Source organism: Heliangelus exortis, chromosome 11, assembly GCF_036169615.1.
Source record: "Heliangelus exortis chromosome 11, bHelExo1.hap1, whole genome shotgun sequence".
Lineage (NCBI taxonomy): Eukaryota > Metazoa > Chordata > Aves > Apodiformes > Trochilidae > Heliangelus > Heliangelus exortis.
This window is the reverse complement of record NC_092432.1, coordinates 9,878,563-9,904,807: the sequence shown is the minus strand read 5'-3', so window position 1 is coordinate 9,904,807 and position 26,245 is coordinate 9,878,563. Positions and strand designations below refer to the sequence as shown.

At 41.7% G+C, this 26,245-nt stretch overlaps 1 protein-coding gene across 1 annotated transcript in view; it reads right to left on the bottom strand.

Annotated features, from left to right (window-relative positions):
- Positions 1-1,252: 1,252 nt before the first annotated feature.
- HDGFL3 (HDGF like 3) overlaps positions 1,253-26,245 on the bottom strand; it is a 38,611-nt gene continuing 13,618 nt past the window's right edge. Inside the window, exons 2-6 of the mRNA XM_071754401.1 lie at positions 16,537-16,613; positions 13,093-13,231; positions 11,649-11,807; positions 9,944-10,090; positions 1,253-2,630 (exon numbers count right to left, since the gene is read on the bottom strand). Coding sequence (XP_071610502.1) covers positions 2,625-2,630; positions 9,944-10,090; positions 11,649-11,807; positions 13,093-13,231; positions 16,537-16,613 — 528 coding nt within the window. The 3' untranslated portion in view covers positions 1,253-2,624. The remainder of the gene's footprint in view (positions 2,631-9,943; positions 10,091-11,648; positions 11,808-13,092; positions 13,232-16,536; positions 16,614-26,245) is intronic.

The window sequence follows — 26,245 nt, the reverse complement described above, 5'->3', positions numbered from 1 at the left end:
CTTCTCAACATTGTGACTTTGCACTGCAGTGGAGTTGCTAATTCACAGAGCTATTTTTAAATAAGCTGCTTTGACAGTTTTAGAAATACTGCATGAAGTTAAATAATAATAATGATGTCAGTGTTCAGCCTTCACACACTGAAGAATATCAGTGCTACCAATCCCTACACAAAGCTACTGTAGAATGTGAAGGTCAACATTTTGAAGTGTCAAAAATTAACATACATAACTCTGTCACATGCACATGTTTTATTTGTTAAAAAGTATGCCTTGTGGGTCAGCCTTGTTAAAAATCCCAAGAAATCTTTTTAAGAAGCAACCAACTCTTATGGTAAAACTCCACATATGATAAGCAAATCATATAGCTTTGTTAAATCTTTTAGGGATTCACTTCTGCAAGGACTGCTCATCTCCTGGAAGTTAAGCACTTGCTCACGAGCACTTCTGAGCTGGGCACAGAGGGCTCGTTACCTGGAGCAATCATGCCTTACACTGTGCCATGAATTTTCAGAGAGGAGGGTTTTTTTGGAGGCTTTTTGGAGGTTTTTTTTTTTTTTGGCTGCTTTCTTCTCTGCAGCTACTTTTGCTAATTCTGTTGGGTCATGAGCAGCAGCAGTAAATACAGCAATCTTGGTTTGTGTGGTTTATGTTTCTATTTGCAATTACAACAATTTCTGTGACTTCTCTGTGTATTTATACTAAAAGCAGTACCTTTAGTGCCTTTCTCACAGATGAAATCAGCTGATACATTTTAACTGGAAACACTTTATTTTAGGATGTTGATTTTGGATGTTTCGATTTAGAAAATTTTCTTTTTAAACCTAATCAGTAACAGGAAAGCATCAGCTCATGCACATGTGTGGTTTGCCCTGAAAAGGGGGACTTAGAGAGCAGCAAGAAATTAATGCTTTAACACTCTCCCACTGAACACTGAGGTGCAGTTCCCAGCAGTGCTTGGAAGAGAGAACCCATGGTTTTTTACCTCCAGCCCCAAGGGGAAGGTCCAAAACAACCACAGCACATCTCAGTCAATGCTTCTTGGCAAAAAGGAACTTAGCCATCATTTCCTCCAGCACCCAGCCTCCCTGGCACGGGCTCCTTCCATGTACACAAGAATTTGGGTAACTCCACCCCAGTACGTCCTCCAAGGAACACAAACCCAGAGCTGTTGGGCTGCAGGAGGACCTCCTGTCTCACACTCAGGTATTTGAGCCTCTGATGTTACTCCTCATGTTTTTAAAGAAACGTTGAATACATTCAAGGTGAATTTAATAACCTCCTGTTATCCAGAAAAGGCAAAGTACAGAAAAAATAAAGATCTCACCTGCACTTGTATCTATTATGGTCAACTCATGTTAACAGAATGTTTTGCTTTAATACTTGACTTACATTAATACCTCACATTATTACACGTATGAAGCCAAATATGACGCTAACTTAGTTGCTTACAACCTCAAACCTTACTCCCAATACACATTCCAATAAATTTATTCTGTAAAAACAATACATTTTTTTGTTTTCTTTTTGTTTTCTTTTTTGTTTTTTTGTTGTGGTTTTTTTTTTCATTTTTTACAGTAAACTCGTCAACTACAAACCTTGAATACGCAAAAGATGTTCCAAAGACAAGCATAACAAGGATTGATAAAACCAGACTAAATATGTTTTCACAATAAAAGCTGGCATAAAAATAAATAAAAATCTCTATTATCACAATAGCAACAATAATGTACACAGAATAATGGATTTGGAATGCTTACTTACTAGTCTAGTTCTATTTCCAAACGGAAAAAAAAGCCAGAATGACAGCATCCTTTTTTAAGCCTTTCCTCCATTATTTAAAATTGATGTTTTCTTTTGGTTTCCCATAGGGTTCTATATCACAGTAAGCTTAAAAATGGAAAGCATCCAAACGAATGATTTCAAATTGTGTTGGCATTGGAAAAAATCCTTGTATTAATCTAAAGAAACACAAAAAGACTTTCACTAACTCCACATATAGGAACTAAGTCAGATAGTGTACATTACATCATGGTTTTGAGAAGTATTAAGAGTATAACTAGCTAAGTACTTCTAATAAGGAAAGGTATTTTATTACATTATTGAACTTGGCGGTGATCTCAACTGAAGAATTTTTCTTTTATGTTGTAAACTGATCAAAAATCAACAAAGTATGGGTATAGGGAAATTTGAAATTATGTTTGGAGGTGGAAGAAACTGTTGTAGTCTCATATGGAGGGGACTAATTTCTAAGATTTACTTGGTTTTTTTTTTTGTAAATGTTCATTTAGAATAATATAATCTGGAGTTACACCTTTTCTATCTAGAAAAGGAATCTAAAACATGTTCAAGTATGTGATATCTTCATAAACCTCAGCCACTGGCAAAGGGCAACTTCATGCAACCAAATAATAAGAAAATCAAAAAGTAACCCTTAGAAAAAAGGGTAAAATGTCATTTCTGCAAACACAACAGATAGGAATGTGAATAATGTGCATACAAACTGGGATGCTGTTAATGATGCTAATGAACAGATGTGGTGACTCATATCAAATCCAAGAATATTAGACAACCAAACATGTAACCTTCTCATGTTTTCCCTTAATATTCAGCAGTCATTATGTTGGTTAAGTCTGAAAGAGAGAAAGAAAAAAACAAATAAAATCACATTTAATGTAAGAAAAGGCACCCTGCAAAAAACTTGACGTAATTAATGCTGTATTCTCACACTTCAAAGTCTCAGGTACAAGTAACCACCTGGTCTGTTTGAAAGTAATTTTTTTAAGAGAAAACTGTTTATGTTACATCAACTAAACAATCCAGTAAAAAACATTAAAGAATACAGTTTAAAAGTAAACATTTATGTCTTTACTCAAAGAAGGAGCCTGAGTCATGTATGTGGTTTCTTTTTTTTCCCCAATCACTTAATTGCACATCTTGTAGTGTACTTCACACACAACCAAACTTTGCATTCTTCCACTGCACTAAACCACTGCTGAGCTTCATGCTGAGGCACTGCTGTATTCCTGAGCACCTTGAGAGAGAAAGAGCCTGTTGTTCAGACAAAGGAACACTTTGCAAGGATGAAGATAAACAGTCAGCTAAGGTATCTGAATGGTGCTTCTGAAAAGGAAACAGTTTGGCTTGACATTCACTGTGAGGTCATGACAGAAAAGGAAGAAGCTCTCACTTCATGGCTGAGTCAAGGACAGCTCTTGCTTCCCCTGACATTAGTGGGAACAGGATCAGTGTCCTCATGTGATCACGGCAAATGTCTCCAAATCCTCATTTCTTCAGGTTAAACAGAGATTGAAAACTCACCTACAGGCAGAGGGACACATCACTTTGGTCCAACAGCACAAGGACATGCAATGCTCCATGGCTGCCTGACCCTGAGCAAGATGTCCCTCTCCATCATTAAGAATTCAGAATGTGAATGCTTGTCCAGCCACACTCTGATGGATGGACAGAAGCACAACACACAAGGACTACAAAGGAATTAGTGCTGTATTTGATGTGATCAGCTAAGAAAAAAAATCAACTCCAAGGAATACACGGGGGAGTACAGGTTAAATCCACTGAAGATGAACACCCATTTTACACTGGATCTGAAGAAGGGTATGAAAAGAAGACATTTTAACACCTGTGCATGAGCAGTTTGCTGCCTGAACTCTCTCCCCTTTGGCTCATCATACCTGCTCTGCATGATGCCATGGCTACAGCAGTCTATGCTTCTCCATCTGAGAGAATAAGAGCACACAAATGCCCACTGTGCAGCCTGGTTGCTGTGTTGTGTTTGCTCTAAGTGCTTCTTCTCTCCTTGGCAAGGAGTTTGCAAACAGTAAGTAATGGAAACCTCTGCTTTCCAGGTGAGAGGTCCTGGTACGTCCTGACCAATGACACATTATAAAGGGTTATTATAAAATGCAGATGCATGTAATGATGGCTCACAGGAACTGCTGGAGCCCTGCCTCCCCCAAAAAGGTGTAACATTGCACTCATCCAGAGCACCACACTTCCATTGACCTCTCCTGCTTAAGAGTCAATGATATTACACTTAGAGATGCTTTGGAGATGGTGGCTTGGAGAGGTTCACTGTTGTTTCCCTTCAGAGGGAAGTGCAGACACCCATTAACACAACTACAAATGATGAGTCAATCAAACCATGCCTTCTGCTAAAGTTCTTAATGGCAGCTGCCACCCTGCAGTGACAGGCAGGATCAGTGGTGAAAGTCGATCCCTATGGTGTCACTCTCAGATCCAGTAAGGAAAACTGTCCTGGAGCATGAAACCTTCCCACTTACTAACTACAATTCCCCTCTAGGCTAAGGCTAGAAGGTTGCCAGGCACCACTGTCATGCGGGGCACTGGGAATATTAATAATTCCACTCCCCAGTGTTTCACAGACTGTGGCATAAGAAGGACAACAAAGAGCCAGGTATGCAAATCATCCTCTAGCATTTTGAGTTTCCAGTACGAGCTTCCAGCATGACACACATTTTGCCTCCTAGGAGCCCCATAAGTCAGCAATTTTCTTCTCCCCATAAGGCAGGCAGCCCCCCGGGCTGTGCAGGGGCTGCTGCTGCCTCCCCTCCCCAGGCAGCAGGTGCTGCCAGGCTCCCTCGCAGCCGCTGCACAAGGATGCGGCAGAGCTGCGCCGTTTCCATGGTCTCCATGGTTTCATGTCTCTTCAGAAACAGATCCACACACATCATCTTTGTTTGAACAAGTCTCTCAGCATTACAGTAAGATGGCACAATTTGTGCTGCACTGACCAGCACTGCTGCACACAAAGGAAAGGGCATAGATCTGACTGCTTTGAGTGAGGCATTTCAGTCATCAATAAAATTTAAGAACAGCGAGTGCAGAGAGCAGGCAGTAAAACTAAACCCATAAACTGCTTTTTTTGGTTGTTTTTTTTTTTTTTTCTGGCACTGAAAATTCCTTCTTCAACAGTGCCCGGTGAGAGACTCAGGCATTCTGTACTTTAAAGGCTCCTGCTGGATGGGCAGAAGAATAATTATTTACTTGCTCTTGTTATTCTTGCTCTTGTTATTCTATGTTGCTTTCAGGTCAAAATGGTGACAGGATTCAGTGTACACAGAAATGCAAAGAACATATTCCATCTATACCAGATACTTTAATCTCAACTTGCATTCAGACATATGTGCTTCTCCTGAGTTGTCTCCTACTACTGTTTCCCTGAGCTATAGGAAGGCAGTAGAAAACACACCTCTTTACACCAGAGAGTATACCAGTATTTTCAACATTAAAAAAAAAAATTACCATGCAATAAACATATTTTTGCAAAATTTTTTGAGGGGTAGATTTTAACCTCAAATTGCTAAAAAAACAAAAAAACAAAAAAACACAAAACAAAACTGTTTTAATTTTCTAGAAAAATGCCCATGTAAATGCTTTTACATTGAATAGAGCCCTAAATGCTGTGCTTTTAGTGTTGATAAACCCCTAAATCTTATGCAGGTGCACCAGTGTTATTCAGGAGAAGTAAAGAAGGAAGAGTAAAGGAACCAAACTTCTCACAACCACATCAGAATGACTCAAGCACCTGCATTTCTCTGGCCAGTTTGGCCCTAACACTTGTCTTTCACAGCCGTAACTGGAATTGTTGCTACCTTACAGGAACATCACAACAAAAAACATGTCCTGGACACAAGCTGTTTTAAATATGTTCTCCCAATTGCAATAGTATCAGATGGCAGTAATTTTGGACCAGATTTTGATCCCCTTATTCATGCTGGCAAGCAGTTGCCTCCACAAATAGATCCACTGACTCCCATGTTAGTAACTGATTGTCAGCATGAGTAAAAAGATCACAGTCCTTTACCCCACTTTAAGATTCAGGCCATACCAGGAGTAAAAAAAAAAGTATTTAATTTCCAATAACTCCATTAGTTTTCAAATACTGTTTTTCAAAGTAAAATCATTCACCTCCTGAAAGCAGCCACATACAGCCATACACAAAGGGAATGCCTCATTTACCAGCACAGTGCCCAGACTGCAACTAAAATAATGAATACCAAAAGAAAAATTTACCACATACCCCGAGTGCTGACCTTAACATTCAGATACTCTATAATTGGGCAGGGACTACAGGCAGCTTTCAAACATCATTATGTGGGTATCCAGAGAGTGGAAATGAAAAGCAACTTAGGTGTTGAGTTATAAAGAGTCAGAGTTATGCCAACCAAGAACCAAAGACACAAGTCACCAGAGATTTTAATGTGGAATGTAAACCTGCTGCTATGAATTCACTGATTTACAAGGTAATTTTGTACCACAGGAAGTAAACAACACAGAGCCATGAACACCTTTCCACTGGAATATTGTGTCCATGTGGTATTTTGAGACAGTCAGAACAATTTAGTGTTTAACAGCAGAGGACTGCCATGGAGGTGGGTCTGTGACTCTTGAGAAGACTCTGGGATGGGCTGTCTTGTTATTAGTTGATTAATATCAGGTAACAAAACCCTGAGTTTCAGGTTTGCATTTTTCTGGGGAAAAAGTCAGCCAAAGAACAGCAGTAAAGGAGAGCCTGAGAAACAGGTAGAGGCAGGACACAATTACAAAATGTGGCTGAGTCTGTGAAGCTAATGTCTCTTCTGTTGAGAGTGCCTGTAGTCCTCAAGAATAGTTGAGAAACTGAGGGATAGAAAAGAGAGCAGCTTTGTCAACCCCAGGGATAAAGAAAAAAATCACAAGTTGAGCTCTTGAAAAGTATGAAATTGGCTGAAAAAATATCATAGCTTTGAAATTACTTTTATTTGCTCTGGGTTTTGAATCTTTAGGAAGCCATCACTTCACATTTTAAAGCTTTTCTCTACCACCTGCAGGTTAGAAATTTCATTTAAAAATATAGATGAAGATGCTCCTGCAATCATTTGACTTCAGTTGTTAACCCTTCAAGAAGATCCTCATGATGCTGAGGGTAAGAGCAGGATTAAAAGGCAAGGTTCCCTCTGGTCTGCAGAGGGCAGATGTGTCTCCAGCCTGCAGTCCAGGCACTATAAAACAAAAGCACTTCCTCATTAGCATGAGTATTTTTACGAGAAAAGCAGCTCGTGTCTTTTAGGCAACTCCTGCCTGGTCACAGACCTGCAGAGCACAGGACCCAGAGGCTCTCCAGGATGCATCCCGTGGGGAATACTACAGGTAAGGGAGCTGAACCCAGAGCCTCTGCTCACCAGCTTTCCACGGCCCTTCCTGGCCTCCACCACCAGAGAGCTTTTAAGCAGCCGGCGGCAAAAGCAGTGGGTGAACCCCCTGTCCTTGAGATAAGGGCCCTGACGCTTGTATTTCTTGTCTCGTTGCCTTCACAGTACCCTTCTCGAAGCCATTGTGAAACAAATTCTTTCCCCCGCCGGTGAAGGGGGAGGGATGCACCCCGGGCTCCCTTTGGTGGTCGCCTGGCGCCATCTCATGGGCAGCTCCGGACCCTGAGCTGGACCGGCCCGGCACAGCCCCAGCGGTGGGTGCAGAGCTCCTGGGCTGCACACCGGGGAGGAAGAGGAGGAGGAGGAAGCCCATCCTCCTCAGCCTGCGTGTTGCTGGTCCAATGATCTTCTTCTAAGCAGAATGATTTTAAAGAGACCATAACCTCATCTACGATGGTGTCTTTTAGCAGACCTAGAAATTCTTCTGAATTCATGCATGTGAACAAGAGGACCATATCACAGCTCGGAGGGCACATTTTGGTCTCTTTCAACCTTTCTTTCTACAGAAGGGAAGTCCAAGTGCATGGGCTGCAGGAGCTCAACACCCTCCAGCAGACTCACAGACGTGGCTGCAGGTCAGCCGACCCCCCAGGAGGTTGTTCCAGACGCAGGCTGTGTGACTGGCTGCTTACCACCCATTGGAAAAAAAAAGTCATCTGATTACTCATTCCCAAAGTGTCATGTGTCTGCTGAAGGGGTACCTTCTAACTAGACACCTGGTCTGGCCCTAAGGATGCTAGGGGGAAGAGTGTCCCCTCCTGGTCCTGAAAGAGAATTGCACTACTGACAAAAACTAAAAAGAGGATTTACATGCGAAATGCTGATTCTATGGAAGAAACGCCCCATGTGACATAATCTGGATTAAAATGTGAATTCCTCAGTGCTTTTACCTTAAATTGCCTGTAAAACTGTCTCTCCATCTCTCTTGAATATATGCTACTAAAACTCAACCTTTCCCATGGTGTTAAAAGCACTGGAAATCTGGTTAAAGACTGGTCTTTCAAGTGTGAGGTCAAGCACAAATGCAGAGCAGAACCAGCTCCTCACATGGGTGTGGGTATGACAATGTTGACTGTGAGTATTTCTGTGGAGTTGATGCTGGCAGGAAGGACACAGACACTGTTGACAGCACAGGGACTGAAATATCTGCAATCCTGAAAAAGCTGCAGAACACCATAATGTTCTTTCAGCATTCTGCATTCTACCTCCCCAGCATTTCCAACCATGTCACACACAGAAAGAAGAGACATGTGAATATCATCAGCCACAAAGTCAACATCCTATGTGACTTTAGTCACTTAATCCATGACTGATCTAACTCAGCAAGCATTTTGTCATAACATGGAGAACATGCCTGAAGTTCACAGCCATATCCCCTGGCACTGCTCTCCTAAACCTCTAGCAACCTCTGATGGACCTTATGGCCAGCTTTCTTAATCAAATACCTATTTGAAGACATGAAACTCCAGGGTTCACCACCCAGACCGTGGGCAACACATGCACTACACATTCACCACACTCATCAGCTCCAAACTCTAAAATTATGTGGGTGCACTGTGGAGAGGAAGAGGCTCCTGGTGTCAGTCTCTGGCTCAAGACAGATGCTTGTTCAGAGGGTATGGGAGAGTGTAAGGGGATGTTGTTTTCCTCACTTCATGGGCCACATGTCAAAGTCTTCCTGAGTCAAAGAGCCACAAAACATGGACAGTGTACCACAGAGAGACCGGGGAAAGGATGTTCTGAGAGGTGTCTTTGAGTGCAAGACAAGGGCAGCCCCCCAGAGGTTGTGTTCTGTGGGAAAGGGTTGAGGCTGAGCACACAGCAGGGTGCTAAGGCACCTTGGGGACAATGTCAGATGAGAGCTGAGCTGGCTGCTTCCTCCCACACCTGGGGATTCGTGTCACTCAGCAGCTGCTGTGACAACCACCCTGGCTGCTGGCCACGGGGCAGGGCCCTGGCATGGACACAGCACAAGACCCGGTCCCGAGTCAGAGCTGTAAGTGCTGGGGCAGGCAGGCTTGTGCTGCTCCAGAGGCTCAGAAGTGGCAGTGGTTGCTAAAGGTGCCTGACAACCAATTCCCATGCCAGTTCCCCTGCTCAGCAGCCTTCCCTTCTGTTGTGGCCACAACAAAATAGTAGGTATGGACACACAAGTGACAAACATAAAAGGAGGTCACATGAACCTGCTCTGGAGCTGGCTGTGTATCCCCTCCTTAGAAGGTCACATTCCAAGTGAAAAAGCTGCCCTAATACCTGCAGTATGGAGACTCTGTAAAGTGCACACGAGCCCTCATGAACTACAAAGAAGTCAGTGGGACTGCACAAATTTTAAACAACTGTGAAAGGATAAGCAGGCTCCCACTGTTCAGTGAGCCAAAATACATCATGCCAACAGTCTTGATTCTGCTCTCACATCAATTTTGCATCATTCCAGCTCGTGGTTTTCAGTAGTTCCTCTCAGCTGACAACCATACAAGTGTTGGAACAAAAATAATGCTTAGAGTATCTTTTCTCATTCAGTTGTTTCTATAGAGCAAAATTTTTACCGGTGCAGGGACCAGTCCCATGTTTCTGTTCTAGACACATTCTGAGCACAGAAATGAAACATTAAAAGATGGCATGTGATATGCCCAGCTCACTGCAATGCAACTTTTCTCTGAAGCCCCCCAGTAGGAAATTGCATGGGAAGTGAGTAAGTAACAGAAGATTACCCCTTCACTGGTTTTCTGCAAATCTGAAGAAGTGTTTCTTGTGTCATTGCCTGCGTCTCCAGCATCAGAGCTGCTCTTATTTTCTTCCTCTTTGCAGTCCTTATCATCTTCATCTCCAGGAGATTTCCGTGACTGCTTGGAGGATTTCTAAAATGACCAAAAACGAAGTTAAAAAGTAAAAACTAAGCTTCAGGAAAGACACTTTTGCAATGCATGTGGAATGCTGTCTGATCACGTGGTTCCCTGTTCAAGATGAATATTGGGGAGGGACATGTGGGGCAAAACATGTTTTTCAGGTGAAGCAGTTGGAGTTATTCCCATCAGTGAGGCAAAAGGAGAAATTCTGTGTCCAACCCTGGTTGGCAGGACAATTGACAGACACAGTAATCGGAGATGGGTATTAGTGTTGGGTCACCTGTAGGTTTTGCTAGTTAATGAAACATATGGTGCCAGCTTGACAAAAGTTTTGATTAAACACAGAGATGTAAAATGAGAATAACATTAGCAGAGCCTCTTTCTATACTTTTTTTTTTTTTTTTTTTTTTTTTAGTGCTGTCAGCTTTAATATATTAACATTAAAGCCATGTGGAACCAATACATCTTTTCTGCTTCCTTTATGTTATGCAATTCTATAGTACAAAAGGATAAATTGTGGCATTAAGCCACCATTTTCCTAATCCTCCGTTTGCTCAGAGTCTTCTGAAAAGAAGATGGTAGACCAGACCTGCATTTGTAATGTAAAACACACAAAGGGGGTGAAATTACTTAATACATTTTGTTCAGTGGATAAACCACAAAAATCCCCTTTCTCCCCCAAACTGAGCCTGGATGACATTGTTTGCTTGCTTCTTTTAATTTCATTTAGTGTTCATTTTAGAGAAGAACAACATGAATGTGAAAGAATATGACTCTGCAACACTTTCCACATTTTTAAAGCAAAGCACAGACCTGGAGGCACACACAGAAATGACTGTAATGTTTTTTCCTTTCACTCAGGTGATGAATTGGAAGCACTTCTGAACCCAAAGTTGCTCCCTTTCACCCAGGTGACTACATTCACCTGCCATTATGATCCAGTCTGAGACACATCACTCTTAGCTTCCTCATCTGTGCTGTTACTTAGGTATTAACATGTCAGGTAGGTACTACAGTGCAGGTCTTTTATCTACAAATTGAGTGCCCTGCTTTGTAAATTAGTTCTTCCCCCCCATTCTGTATCCTGCACTGAGTTATCTTACACTCTGATTTAAGAGGAGCAGCTGAGCACATCTCACCCTGCTCTATCTTGTACCATGGCATCTGGGGCATTCACACTGGAGACAGGAGAGGGAAGCTTGAATTCTCCCAGACAGGAACCAAAGTGAACTCATGTCTCCCTGGAGGCACACTCCTAAGAATATTGGTTTTGTGTGTGTGGATCTATCAAAACATCTTTACATGGGTTTTTTTTTTCAGTCTTTCTCAACTCCCTCCCTACCTGTCACCTCCTGCTCAAAGTGTGGGCTCTAGAACAGGGCAGAATACTTCAGCTGCTGTCTCACCAAGTCTGTCTACAGAAGCAAGAACTCTTCCCTTTGCCTGTTAGAACACCATCATTGTCCCACCAGAATCATAATACTGAAGAAGGAAGAAGAGATTGCCAAGAGGTGGACAGTATTCTAATTATCAATGCACATAGGTATCAAAGAAAAACTCAGAAAATAACCTTTGAAGTATAGGATTTTTTCCGTTTTGAGCCTGCTTTTTCATTCTTTCTTTTCCCTTTTCCATCCTCTTCTACCCGATCACCTTCCTCCTCACTGCTGGCATCTGCTGTATTTCCTCCTTCTCCTTCAGTTTCTGATGAGCTCTGCTGCTGAATTGCCTTTTAAAATAACAATAACATCAGCAACAAAATATTACTAAAAATCTAGTATTTAATTTTTCTCTGTACTGAAGACAGAAATACTGGCAACAGACAGCTTACACTTTAATTTTTGTAGTCAAGAAGAGCTCACCTTATTGTTTCAGTTACCAAGAAAAGGGCTGCAAAGGTAATTTTCTCAGTCACCACTTGGAAACAGTTATCAGATGCAGATTTTGGGATAGCATGTTCTGAGGGGTTTACACAGAAACAGAAGATCTGATAACAAAAATATGTTTGCTGGAGAATCAAGGGTCTCTCAGGGGAGAGACTGGGCATATTCTACTTTGGGCAAAACTACGAAAACTTTTAGACTTTGGCTGCAGCAGGAGAGACTTATTCAGGAGAAATGATGACTTTTACACCCCCAACCCTCCTCCCCCCCCCCCCCAAAAAAAAAAAAAAGGCAAGATCTTGTTAGGAAAAACCAAACACTGACCAGAAGGCTGAGAGCTCTTTGACAGCCCATCTCCCACAGACTATTCACTAAATTTTTTTAAATCCCTGAGTGTATGCAAAACATCTGTAGGGCTGTAAATATGAAACAGGAACTGAGAGGGGCAGCATCTTGTCTGCAGGTGGTCTGTATCTCTTGTTTGTAAGGTTTTGTGCTAATAATGTAATAGGTGTGTTTGCCTTCTTTTGGAAGCTATTTCTTCCTTCAAAGGACCACATTTTTTTAATAGAAAAATTCTTTGTTTTTATACAGCCCACCAGCAACACTTGTACCCCTCCATATTCACATCCAACAGGGAGAGCTGTTGTACAGCAGCTACAGCAGCCTAAACCTCCACCTTCTAAACCCTCACAGCCTTCCTTGGCAGTGGTGTCCTACGTGTTACACACTACCAATGTGAAAATCAATAGTGCAGTGACCTTAAGGTCTCTGTAAAATGTACTGAAACAGAGACAAACAAAAACAGCAGAAAGAAGCCAGAAATTATTCATGTTTCCATTGCAGTAAATAAAACCTTCTATTTTTAATTCAACTGAATCCGCTGCAGAATTTTCCAGTTCATCACCTCAGAATATCACAAAAAGCAAAGGGCTCTGCAGTATGATTAAAGCTCAATTTGTCACAGAGTGCAAGACCACAATTGTCTTTACATTACAGAATTGCAAAAGCTGTGGAAGTTTCTAGCTCCTCCAAAACCAGGGCTTTCCACATCACTCATACACTGTTTAGACCAGTCTTCAAAAAAGAAAACAAGGAAGATAAGGAGAAAGAGAAGTGAAAGTAATTTACCTGATATCCAGTAAACTTTACTCCAGGGTTGTTTTCTATTTCCCACAGGCCTTCATTAAATCCTTTTCGCTTGTTCGACTTCCCAAATTTATCTTTATATTCTTTATATGGGAAAAGGTCTTTGGGCCCAAGGAACGCACTGCATTTTAACAAAGGTAACATTCAAAAAAGGACCTAAATTCCTCCTCTTCAAAAAAACCCCACATTAACAGAGCAAATATTTTCCCTATCCTCATTCCATCTCTTGTCCTCCCTATACTCACTCCATATTTTTTTTCAGTGTTACTTATTATTTTTTGTTTGTTTATTTATTTAATTAACACACGGGCTTCGAGTTACTGCTCCCAGTCTGATTTGATGGATTGGCTCACCATCCTGATGTCTGATGTTGCAAAATCACGCTGGGTCTCTCAAGAAACAACCCAACCAAGTCTGATTTTTTATATTAGCAACTGCAGGGAACTGGCACTTGAAGAGTTTCTGAAAGGGACTGTGTGACATAATTCCCTGCGATGGCAAGGGGTCAAACTTCCAATCCAGGAAAACCTAAAAGTACCATATGAAAAGTTAAAGTGTGTGGAGTGCCTAGAACCCATGAGTCAAAACTTACCCCTTGTACCACTGGACAGAAGCAGTGGCATTTTTTATTATCTACACTGCCAGTAAGCCTGGGAGCTTATTTCTTGGAATAAGCCCCCCACATGCTAGATTCCATGCAAACACAATAACAATGTTCTCTTTCCCAAAAATCTTATAATTTCATATAAGACAAGAAACAATGGGTGAATATAGGCAGATGAGTAATACAAGGAAACAATGAGACACACAGGGTGCTTGTGGCCAAATTGTTTTTTAGACAGCACAGCAAAGGAGGGATTTTGTGCTCTGCTGGTGCATTAAGTCAGCTATGCACTGGGCCAACTACTTTCAAGCACAGGCAGTACAATGCAGGGGAAAATAATCAGAAGAGTCATGATTTGTCTTGCTTTTTCTACATACTTTAGAGTAATGTTGTAACTTATTTAAAACTGAAGAAAGCATAATTTCCTTTTCATTGGTTATCTATATCCAGTGTGTTTATTGTGCTCTGTATCATGGTATTACTATGGCTAATCCTAAACTAAATTTAAAACAGTGAAGGCAAAAATCCCCACTTTGTTCCTACATGGAAGATTCTGTGTCACCAATGGCAGGAACTGTGCAAGTCACAGTGTCCTTCACTATAATCACTGTCCTACTTTCCTGATGATCTTTGCAATGAACATTAACTCTGTGGTCCCTTTTACCACAGGATCTTAGAGCTCCACCATTCAGAACACATTTATTCTTGTAACATCACCTTGAGGTTGGGAAGTTGCCCTTTTTAGCAGATGGGCTTCTGAGGCAATGAGATTTGCCCAAGGTCAAATGCAAACTGATGGCAGAGTATGGAGGAAAGCCCAGCTCCCTTCAGTCCAACACCTTCATCACAGGATCTGATTCCTTCCTTGCTGTAAACATCATTTCAGATTAAAGCCCAATCTATGCCCTGATTCTTTCCAGCATTTATGAATGTGCAAAGTTTCATTCACTTGAATCATTCCACTGGCCAAGAAGTTTGCCAGTACAGAGCCAACTGGTGGCTAAGGGCATCAGCTGACAAGTGTCTGGGGAAAGTGTCCTTTTAGCTACACAGCAGACAGAATGGTCCTCACACTCTGTTGTCTCACTGAGAAATATCTCAGTTACATCATTACAACACCAAGAATGCATTTCTACCTGAAAGCCAAAGAGTGATTTCCAAAGTAACAGATGTCTTGTCAATATTAAAGGCTACAAGAGTAAGAAATCTGAATAAATTATTTTATCTCTTCTTTTGTAAATACTAGGAGATGTCTTCTTCTTGTGAAAAATACCTAGGAACAGTTCTAACACAAATAGCAAAGAAAAACTGAAACTTACCATAAGCTACCCTAATTTAGCTCAACAGTAATATAGGGAAACATTTCTACAGCCTTTTATTTATAGTAAGCGCTGACAAATTGCCTACATCTTTGTTTCAAATATATCCAGTGCCACTGAGAGACTACAGCAGTCTCCACTGCTCTGCTACAAAACTAAGGACCCGCAATCTATAGTTCATTTTTAACAGTTACGGTTTTTATCTTTTTAAGGTAGTAACTATGAACTGTTTTCCTGTTTCAGGTTTTACAGTCATATAATGGGCTAACAATATCCAAAACAAAAACAAAAAAAAAAATCAGTAATTTGGGATTCATTAGTTTCAGAACAAAAGTGGTCAGTCTTGTAATTTTTTTTTTCCAAAGTGTTTCTTAAGATAAATGTTTCTATTAAAAAACAAAACATAAGAAAACATTTTGGCTTCTGATTTTAAAGAATCATAAGTTTATTTGAACTCTTTTTAGATTACTTTATGATAGTAGTAGTAGGTCATAATATATCAAATACCAGGTTGCTTCATTGCAGCAATGGAAAGAGATTCTTCAACTAGCGAGGCTATTTTGATCTTAATTAAGCAGAAGCTTCCTTTAAGGATTTTAAAAAATAAAATATCATGTATGAGCTGTGGTGCTTATTTCATTCGGGAATAATGTTAAAATTAAAAATAAACAATACATTTCTATTAAAGCTTCAAACCTCTAAAACTGAATTGAAAAAGCCATCAGAATTTAATTGCTTTTGTGGGTTGTTTTTTTTTTTTTTCCTAAGGAATTCTAGAAAACATGTTCCCAGCAAGGGGGGAAGGAAACGTTTTTAACTGTAAAAATTCCATGCAAAACGGAAAGTGCAATTTATTTTTTTAACTGTTTCAGACACAGTTCAAAACAGAAACATGTACACTGTAACTTTGAAAGTCAGTATTTTGTAGCAATTACAAGGCCTAACTTACACTTTCTGTTCTAATCCCTTTCTTTCCCTGTGAGCTCAGCAACCTCAGTTCTTCTGTCACTCCTGAGATATCCTACAATATTCCCATACAAAATCTCAAAGGAATGCATATACCTTAAAGCTATGTGAGGACTGTGTGAGACTCTGGGGTCTGCTTCCTTTCACTTTACAAACTTCCAAGCAAGTTCTCCCACAGGACACAATCCCCAACACATCTGAATACAACAGACTGATCTCTGCTATCAAGCACACACAAGTAAAAAATTGCTGTCCTGAGTTCAGATGACCCTTTAACAAATTTATGCCAATGCTTCTCTTTGCAGGAAACTTAGGCACTGATTATTGTTTATGCTTAGATCATCCACACAGCAGATTCCCATCTACTTTCAGGTTTCACTTCCATGTGTCAATACAAACGAGCTGGGCTCATAAGACCTATCTCCAGACTACCAATGGGTTCAAGTCAGGATTTGTTCCAATAACATCAGTGGAGATGACATTAGCTGCAGTGGAAGAAGAGCTCTTCAAAGGAACAGATCATGTTCGTTCACTTACGTTTCATGAGTCCCAAAAAAGAAGATGGGGTATTTATTTGCTGGAGGCTTCACAGCTCCTTCAGGGAGTTCATCAATCTGTGAGACAGAAATTGAAAAAGGATTATTACTGAATGTGGTGCCTCTCTTCCAAGAATCTCTACCAAGCTATGGAAGTGCTAGTGCCAGGTATCCCACACCCCTGGGAGGTCCCACTGTGTGCTGGGGAAGGGAAGGAAAGACAGCTGCTGATTTTTCAGGTGTGCAGGTCATGTGAAGTCAGCATGTGACAGAAACACTACAGGGAGACAACCAAAGACCAAGTCTAAGGACGAGACAAAAAGTTTTAATAATTTCATGAGCATTATAATACACAAAGGCAATAAAGTCAAGTCTGCTTAATTTAAGTGTTAACTTCAGATGCTGCCTCATCAAAGGCACTGAAGCCCAGACAGAGGGTAATTCTGCCTCACACAGCCACCTAAATAACTTCTGCAACAAATGGGGAACAGATGGCATCTCTGAGGCTCTGCAGATGGAAAACTGGACAATCTCTCATCAGTGCTTCCTGGTGGTGATGGTGGTACCCAATGCATAGCACATGCTAGAGAGGAGGGCTTGGGACTCTTCTTCCCCTGCAGCATCCTAACAACTGGTTTTGGTCACTGGTCCCCCTCTGTACTCCATCTCCTCTTTCACATTTTATCCCTGGCTTTGTATTTCTCAAGATACAGCTGCAGAGCAGCTAAGAGAGGAACGGTGAGGGTGCCTTTCTGTGGTAGAGCCAGAACTGGGACAAACTCCTCAGTTTGTCAGACCAGTGCCCAGACCCCATCTTCCCATGTTTGAGTGTGAGCATTGGTCATGAGGCAGAAGGTCAGGCCCATGATTTATTCTTGTCCATATCTATCTAATTTTTCAGTCCTCTGCAAGAGAAATAATAGAGTCCAGGTGCTTACCCACATAAACCAGAAACACAACACAGCTTTAAATAAGATGTAAGTGCCTGACTTCCCAGAAATGGCACTTCTGACCATATGTGGGGCATCTAACATTAAGTGTCCAGACAACTCTCCAGCTAAGAAGGAGCCTAATGAATCTAGATATCTATAGGGCAACACCAGAGAGCAGGTGAATGGCTTCCTGCTTGGGTTTTAGGCAACTCAGTCACAACATAAGCATAGTGAATCCTGCCAAATGTCACTGGAACTGAGAGCAAAGTGTTGACATACCAGTGCTATACAAAATCTGCTTCTCAGCAGAGCACTGGGATGGAACCTGCATGTTTTCACTCAGGAGGCCAGGCCCACATGTGCTTTCTTTCCCTTTTCCTGCCGCAGGACCCCAAACACTGAATTCTTGTTGATTAATAAACACCAGATTGTTTTCAAAGGATGTTCTCTTTCACTGTAAAGCATCTGCTGGTTACGTAGCTCTCAGAGGAGTAGATTTTATAAGAATTCAAGTCCTTTTGGTCTTTCTGCAAGGACACCCGTTGGGGACAGGGAAACCAGAGCCATATGTGGAGCTGTAACATCACAGGACTCCTTTCTGCAAAAGAAATGGGATGCCTAATTTTTAGGTCTAAGTGGAGCATTCTTTGAATCTATGCCAAAATCAGGGGATGTAAGAGCACTTCCAAACCATGCCCTGTCTTTTTTCTATGGCACGAACCAGGGGTGTGGATGATGGGGTTTTGGTAAGCTGGGCCACGTGTCATCATTCACTCACTGCCCACCATGGTCTGAAGGAGATAATCTGTGATGGTCAGAGGTGTCACATGCCTACTGGGCACAGCAGTTACACAACTCTTTTGTTTAGTTTTGTTTTGTTTTTTACTTAAAAAAGCTAACTAATTCATAAAGGAGAATCTATAGCTTAAATCCACACAGAAGGAAGATACACACTGCTGAAAGATGGAAGCATACGTTCACTTTTATCTGTATTTAAGAAGGAACCGAAACGTCACGACACCAGGATGCTTGGTGTTCTCCATCATTATACACAGAGAAAAAACTGACGAAGATATATTTTTAGAATTAATTATATTCCAACATAAACTATTTGGTTTTAAGTAAGTTCCCACAATGTGGGTATTTGTTCTCTAATTTATTTTTAAATACAGGTATTAAACTACAGCAGTAAGAAAAGGACTGCAGGGAAAAACAGAGCAACTCACTTTACAAACTGAGGCCAAGTCAGGTAGACAGTATGACCCACTCTGCAACACATTTGATGCTTGCTTAAAGATGGAAGTATCTACACATCAGAACAAAAAGGCTGTGCTGGCAGTACCAAGTACAGGGGTAATACACTTCAACTGTCTGGATTCCATAGCCATCTTCCTCTCTATTATGACAAAGAAGATGTCCAGAGAGAGACCAGACCCCAGAAAAATGTGCACTCCAGCAACTGAGATGAACAACGTCTGCTGGGACTTGAGTGTGAATCTCATTTGGCCTCTTGAAACGTGGCACCAGCTCTGGGCTGCATTACAGAACAACACAGTCCAGTTACTGTCTCAGCCCTTTAAGAATTTCTCATGAACTAAAGCAAACAGCTGTAAATGATCAGCAAAGCAGAGGAATGAAGACATGCTTAGTCGGGAACACTGATCAGAAGGGAATGGGAATCTTAGATCACACAACGTGCTATGCTCCAAAGCAGTGAGGATCTTCTAAGGAATATCCCAAGTGGGATTAAGCCTCAATGTCATATTCCCAGCACTTCATACTGTTAGCAAAGGAGCAGCACTGAATTGACAAAAGACAGCACACGTATCTGTCACACAGCTCACCTGCTCCCCATTTTGTGACATATTTCTTTATTCATCCAAGTATCCCCTCTGACCATGTCTCATCACAGGAAACCATAAAAGAGCTTTTCATAGCTTTCGAAAGCTGGCATACACATAGAAACACATACAGTGCAAATCTGCACTACACAGCTCAAGGACAGTCTGTTAATGCTCCCACTCTAACGTTTCACTGAGCAGCTGAGGTCAAGACTTTCCCTGCCTTCACTGATTTTGCTGTGAGCTCCCCAGCTCTCAGGCTTATGTCACTAGTACTGTAATGAGGTTGAATACGAAGTGACAATGCTGTCTTACAGCCACTTAACTCAATGGCAAAATCTCCAGGGAATTCAGTGAAGGATGAGACCCTCTCTGCCATCAGGAAAGATCTCATCCCTTTTTACCTGTGAATCTGTGTTTTCTGTGAATCCCTGCATTAGACACCGTAAGAAAAGAGCTTTGCACAATCCAGCCATCCCCAGAAAAACTACCTTAGCCCTCTGTGACTGCTGAGCCCCCTAAGTGCTTATTTAGCTGCAGAATAACCCCAGCTCTCCTTGACAATTGCTGGTGTTTTGCAGTGACAGAAAGCCAGCAGCACAAGCAGCCATACTGCAGCGCCCTGCTGCTGCACTCAGCCACAATTTATTCCCATCCTACAAGATGTTTTGGTTACATATGCTGAAGATTCGGATCTGATATTATTTCCCATATCAGCAAGATCAAAGACAGACAGAGAGGGAGGGAGTGAATGAGCAAACGCGTGAGCAGAAGAGGAAGCATCACTGCTTCGAACCAGGAACAAAAGAGATAAATGCACCCATACTAGGACACAGTGTTGTAGTCACAGAAACCTCACTAATGACTAAAGCAGCTGTCTATCAGAAAGCCAGACTGCGATTGCATTTTGCTCCTGGAAGGAAACAAATAGGTTCTAAAGTGTCCGTTACAACCTGCAATCAAACAGGAGATTCATCCCCTCCTGAACCAGAGCAGCCAGGGGGCTGGAGCTTGCTGCCACAGAAATCAGTGAGAGCAGCGCATGGCGTGCAAATTCGATACGTGCATCAGCAACATCATGGGCAGCTGCTTCAATTATGGCTAAAATTAAAGCAGGTGGTTTCAGATTTCGAGTTTTATCCCTTTTGCTCCCGTTTCTGTCATCTGCTTAATGAATAACAATTGCTTTCTTTTTGTACAACCTCAGCAGAGCTGCACTTCCCAGCATTTGTTTGCCAACCCAGCAGCAGACAGCAGAGCTTTAAAGACGTAAATGTCCTCTTTTAACTGTGCCTTTTTTTTTTTTTTTTTAAACAAATGCGAGGAACACTGAACAGAAAATTCAGCCTGGTCCTCTCAAACCAGAGCAGGGCTTTATCATAGTGTTGCTAGGGGCTACCAAGGTGCAAGCAAATCCGTCTCCTTACGTTGTAGTTTACAGGCTGAGATGTATACGCTGCCTGAATATTTTGCTCTCTGTGGTGCTGGTCAATTACCGACATCTCAGGTTGTATTTCCAGCTGTTTCTTACAGGCTGGGTTTGGCAGTAGTCAACCGCAAAACCTTCTTCCCCGCTGCCCCGAGGCTGGGGACCCGGAGAGAGGCAGTGGCTGGGTGGGTTGGACCGGAGCTGCAGAGCTCTGCAAGGAGGATGCGGAGCTTCTCTCCGAGAACAAGAAGCACAAATCATCCCCCTGCCTGACTGCGGGACTCCGAGGCATTCAGACGGGCGGAGGAGCTCCCTGGGAGGGCTGGTGCAGAACCAGAGGAGGCTGCACCCTCTCCTGGGTGTTCTGCTCCGCAGAGCTCTACACCCCCTGCAACACGGGGAACGCGTGTCTGAGACACAGAGGAAATGGCAAGCTTTGTCTCTCTGCTTCTGCCTGTAAAGCAGCTTTCTGTGCAGCTTTACGCTACCGCAGCAGTCAAGGAAGGGGCAGCTCTGCCCATCAGGGCGGAAGGGCATCCCAGATGCCTCTTTTTCCACTTGGAAGGACAGCAGGTGTCACGTTGTATGGCTATCACAAAATCTCTGTGCTGTGGATAAGCTGCTGTTCAGAAGCAGGAATTCCAGGCTGTCAGAGTGGCTTTCAAACCAGACCCTGTCCCATTGTGTTCCAACTGAATTTTACACTGAAAAAAAAAAAAAAAAAAAAAAAAGGCACTATGCAGAAATACCTATCAGGTCCAAATGTAGAGGCAAGAAAGCTTTACTTCAGCATGCAGAGATGATTATGTGGGCACTGAAACCACAAGTACAAGCTATTTTATTTTGCAAAAAGAAGGAATTAAAACTGCAGAGCAGTAATCACTGATTGTTTTGACATACTGTAAATGCCTTTGATTGGCAAAAGCACACAGAAGCATTACAGAAGCATTGCAGAGATCAGTATCTCTCACTGAAATCCCCAGAGTCACTGCACAGCAGTCAAGCAAAAGCCTATATAGTAAGTGGTTCGAGTTGCTTATTATTGCCCAACACATGCAAGCAGCTTGATCTTTAGCAGTTAGCTTATTAGCAAAACTCTAGATAGATAAAAGCAATACTCTTCCAAACCCAGTATTAAAATAGAATATTTTGCTTTCCTACAAGATGCATTTAATATGCTTTTACATAGCTAATGCTACTGGGAGTCAGCAGCATGGCAGAATCTTTTCTAAACCATTATTTAAAATACTGTTCTGTAAAATATTAATTTTTTTTCCCCAGAGGATCCTTATATATATATATATGTATATATATATATATATATATAAATCCTATCTCCTTCAAGCTAAAAATTGTGACTCAAATTCTGTGGTACTTAAATTGAAAAGAAATCCAACTAAAGCTGATTGGACACTACAGAATTTTTCTCTCATTTATCAGGGCTATATGATATTTGAAGCAGAGCACAGCTCCTTCCCCAATGTACATCACACACTAGAACTCTGAGTGTGGAATGCTGGCATATGCACTTTTTCACCCATTAAAAAAGATAACCCTGGGAAGGATGAAACTAGAATCCAAGTTAATAAGGTGGAATCACACAGCTACAAAAATAAAAATTAAAGTGTCTGGGCATGGAAGAGTGCCACCAGCAAAAACAAAAAGCAAAACAAGATTAAAACCATCAGAAAATACTTCTGAGTACTGCTGAAAATGGCTGAAGGGTATCCTGCAGACAGCCAAAAATGACAATATAAAGACATCACTCCTTTTTTTTTTCTGTGCATGCTCAGGACCTCAACAAGATAGAAGACAATGAAGGGTTAGTTGGAGTCCAAACAATGCTGGCAGGCAGTGTCTCACTAGGAAAGATCAGCAGTCTTGCAGCTGAGTTCAGCCCCTTTACATTCCTAATTAGCCACATATTTTTAAGACAGAAAGTTGAAATACACTTTCTGCAGAGCTGCTTTAATCTTCAGTATGAAAACGGGGCCAAAGCTTAGTTCTGCGTGACTGGTATCTATATGCATGACTTTGTAGATAACAGATCTATTCATGTGATTCAAGTCCTCTGTGAGCTTTTGTGGCTGGTGGACAGAAGACTATCAAGCAGGGGAGATTTGGGGAACACAAAGACAAGTCCTATCTCTGCCACTGGCCTCTGGGATGACCTTGGCCACATCAGTGCATCTCCTTCAGTCTCACTTTCACAAATGGGGACTAAGCTGCTGCTCTCCTTACAAAGCACTTGAGGTCAACCGCTAAAACGCGAGGTATTACGAATAACAAATTCTCCCAGCTCTGTCAAAGGATGATTTCAGGTCACCAAACTGCCATCCCCCACTTTGAGCATACCCCAAGGTTAGACTGCTGCAAAAATTCTCCGTGTTCTCCCAATGAGGGGCTTCTCTGCCCTGTGAGTGAAACAAAGCTGCTACCGCTAGGACTTTCCCCCCAATCTGTTCCCTAAGAAAAGGAAAGCATCTGATCCCATCATTTTCAGTCCTGCTCTTACCTGCAATAACTCAGGGCCACACGAGACGATTTTGTCAAACCAAACAAAAGGACAAAGGGATATTAAATTTTCCCACATTTTGTGATAAACAGCCTGTTCATCAGAAGACAGACAAGTACTCCATATGCTGAGACACAGCTTACAATGCAGGCTCAGCCAAAACATTAGGCAACAGGGAATCCACATAAAGGCAAGGCAGAGAAAAATAGACTTCTTAAGTTTCATGGCTCACAAAATTACTTTTGAGGATGGGTGGGGAGAGGTTGTTAATTTTCAACAAATATTGCCAGCTCTGAGGCACTCTGTGTTTATTTTTCTTCCCTTCAAGCATGGTAAAGCTTGATTCTCCTTTGTCTGCATTATTTCTCAGATATCAAAACAGTTTGCAATGTACACCCACCTGAGCAAACCATAGTAAACCTACCAGCACCAAATGAAAGTGGTTTCTGATCACAAAATCTGGTTATCCTCTTATTACAAATATTTTTGTCTTGAAATACAGAAGTACGCAGGAAATGCACATACAAAAATGTGTTTGGAAGACATACAGCAAATAAAACCCAATTGACTGGTCAAGACATCAATAAATAAACAATTTTAGGGACTGCACATTCATAAACATATTTCTCTCCTGCCACATAAGCCAGAGATATTAGAAGCTGTATCATCTTCCTCCCCACAGCGCACAGATAAACCCTGCCACCTTCCCTATTAGAACTCACCAGTGTGAGGAGTATTTTTTGGCCCTCCAGTATTCAAACCAGAATTTCACAATTTCATTGATTTTGGTTAGTTTCATGGAAAAATGTTATATTCATGAGATAGATTTTTTTTATTTATTTTTTTTTTTCCAGTCAACTAGATCAAAACCTTTGCAATCAGATGCAGCCTGACTGGAGCACTGACATTTTGTCAAATACAGACAACCAAATTTTATATGAAATGCTTATCTGTTCCACGTACCAAAAGCTCCATATTCCACTGTTCAAGCTTTTATTAAAAGAAGTGCTGCTAGTCCTTGTGCTCATATTGGCAGACTTAAAGACAAAAGGTAAGCAAATTTCTGGAAGATTGCAGTCTCCCACACTTGGCTGGCTTCATTTATTTTGTAATTTACTTCTCTAAATAGTCAGTTTAAAAAAAATTGGACTGGCACAATATTTCCAGGCTGAAGAATACCAAGCTTCCCTATGCGATATGTGGTGAAGCTTCCCGTAAAGTACACAAAACCTTGTTGCTACTACAGCTTGTGGCTAAAAATGTTTTGAGTAAAAAAATGTGATCAATGGAGACTGTAGGTCCCCAAATACAAGCCCCTGGTTTGGTTCAGGGCGGACACAAACATTCTGGAGACAAAGAAGGAAACAATCTGCTTCACTTGCTGCAGCCCGCTGTACAGGGACACTGTAGCCCGACACTCCAGAGGTTGCAGCTATCATCTGGGCCTTTGGGGATGGAAAACCCTTCTGCTTGTCTCCTCTGTAACTTGTTTTGTTCCTGTCAGTTGCAGCTTAGGAGTGTAATATCAGGGGACTGAAACACTCCTGGTCACTGAACAACAGCTGCATAGAAATATGCTTACTGTTCCATGGGAAAAGAACACAAAATTTTTGTCCCTTAAAAGCACAGAACACTTTTAGTGCAACCCTCTGAGGCTTGGGTGCAGCAGTACAGATGAGACTACAGAAGTGTCCTGACCAGTCCTCCAGGGGGAACAGAGACGCAGCCCAGCATGGATTTGTCTTCATTATGCTGCTCTCTGTAGACCCATAGACCACAAAGACTCATGGTCTTAAATACCTGAGTGTATGTGTTCACACGCGAATATCTCCTTGCAGGATTCAAGCAATTACTTCAAAATATAAACTTGTGTTTCACTGTATCATAAACTGAATTACCTATTACCCACCCACCTTTTTGCAGGCACAGGCAATCTGCACCAGCTGAGCTGCATACATGCTGCAGAAGCCACACTAATGGACCTTCTGCAGGCACCGAGTATGGTGGTGGTCCCTGAACAGACTGCATGCTGGTGCTGAGGACTGAGAAGCACAGACACCCTCAGAGCACCAAATCAAGGCACTCAGGGTGCTCAAGAGAAGGCAGTGGACTGGAATTCTTCAGCAGAGGAGAGCCCTCAGTCTGGATTTTTGGGACTGCAGGGTAAGTACAATGATCCCTGAGCACCACTGGCACCCAGGCCAATTATTTTGCTGTGATGCAAATAACACGTATGACAACAACACGTCCATGATCCGGGTGGAATGAGAAGCAATGAAATCTAATTGCAAAGCCAATGAAATGGAGTGATTTGCAATAATTTTTAAAAGGCAGGTTTTCCTGTTTACTCTGCAAATTTGTACCTGCAGAAGAGCTCAGCATCTGTAGAAAGCCTAGAGTCACTATAAACCCAACGACTGTCTGAAAATAATTATTTCCATTACTCCCTCAGCCTTAGCCACCATCTATGGTACAAAACAACCAATTAAACTGTCAGACTATTTTGCTAAAAAGGAACCTCTGCCTCTGTCTGCTGGGTCACTAAAACCATGGACTGAAAAGAGTTTTAGGAGTCACAGTGGTCTCTCTGCAGCACTTGGACCCCACTTGGGTATTTTTCACTAGGTTTGTTTTCAATCTCTGCTCAGATTTCCAGGAGTTGTCATTACAGTGTCAAATACCTATTTTGTAAAGTCCCTCAGTCTAGGTTAAACTCTTAGGAATTTTAATCTGTCTGCCTACAGAGACTGAGTTTTTCCAAGCCAAGTCACACTCTTCTCTACCTGACTGTTTTTCTGCTTCCAAAACCTCAGACTGAGAGTTTTTATTTAGTTTTGACAAAAAATGCAATGTTGCTTAAATTTACTCAGATAATTCATAAAAGATTAACACCTTATTTATAAAAATAACCATTTTCCAAAAAACGCAAAACCAAACAAATCATAGCAAGCAGCTTACAGGAATGAAACTCTGTAAGAAAATATTCAAAGCAT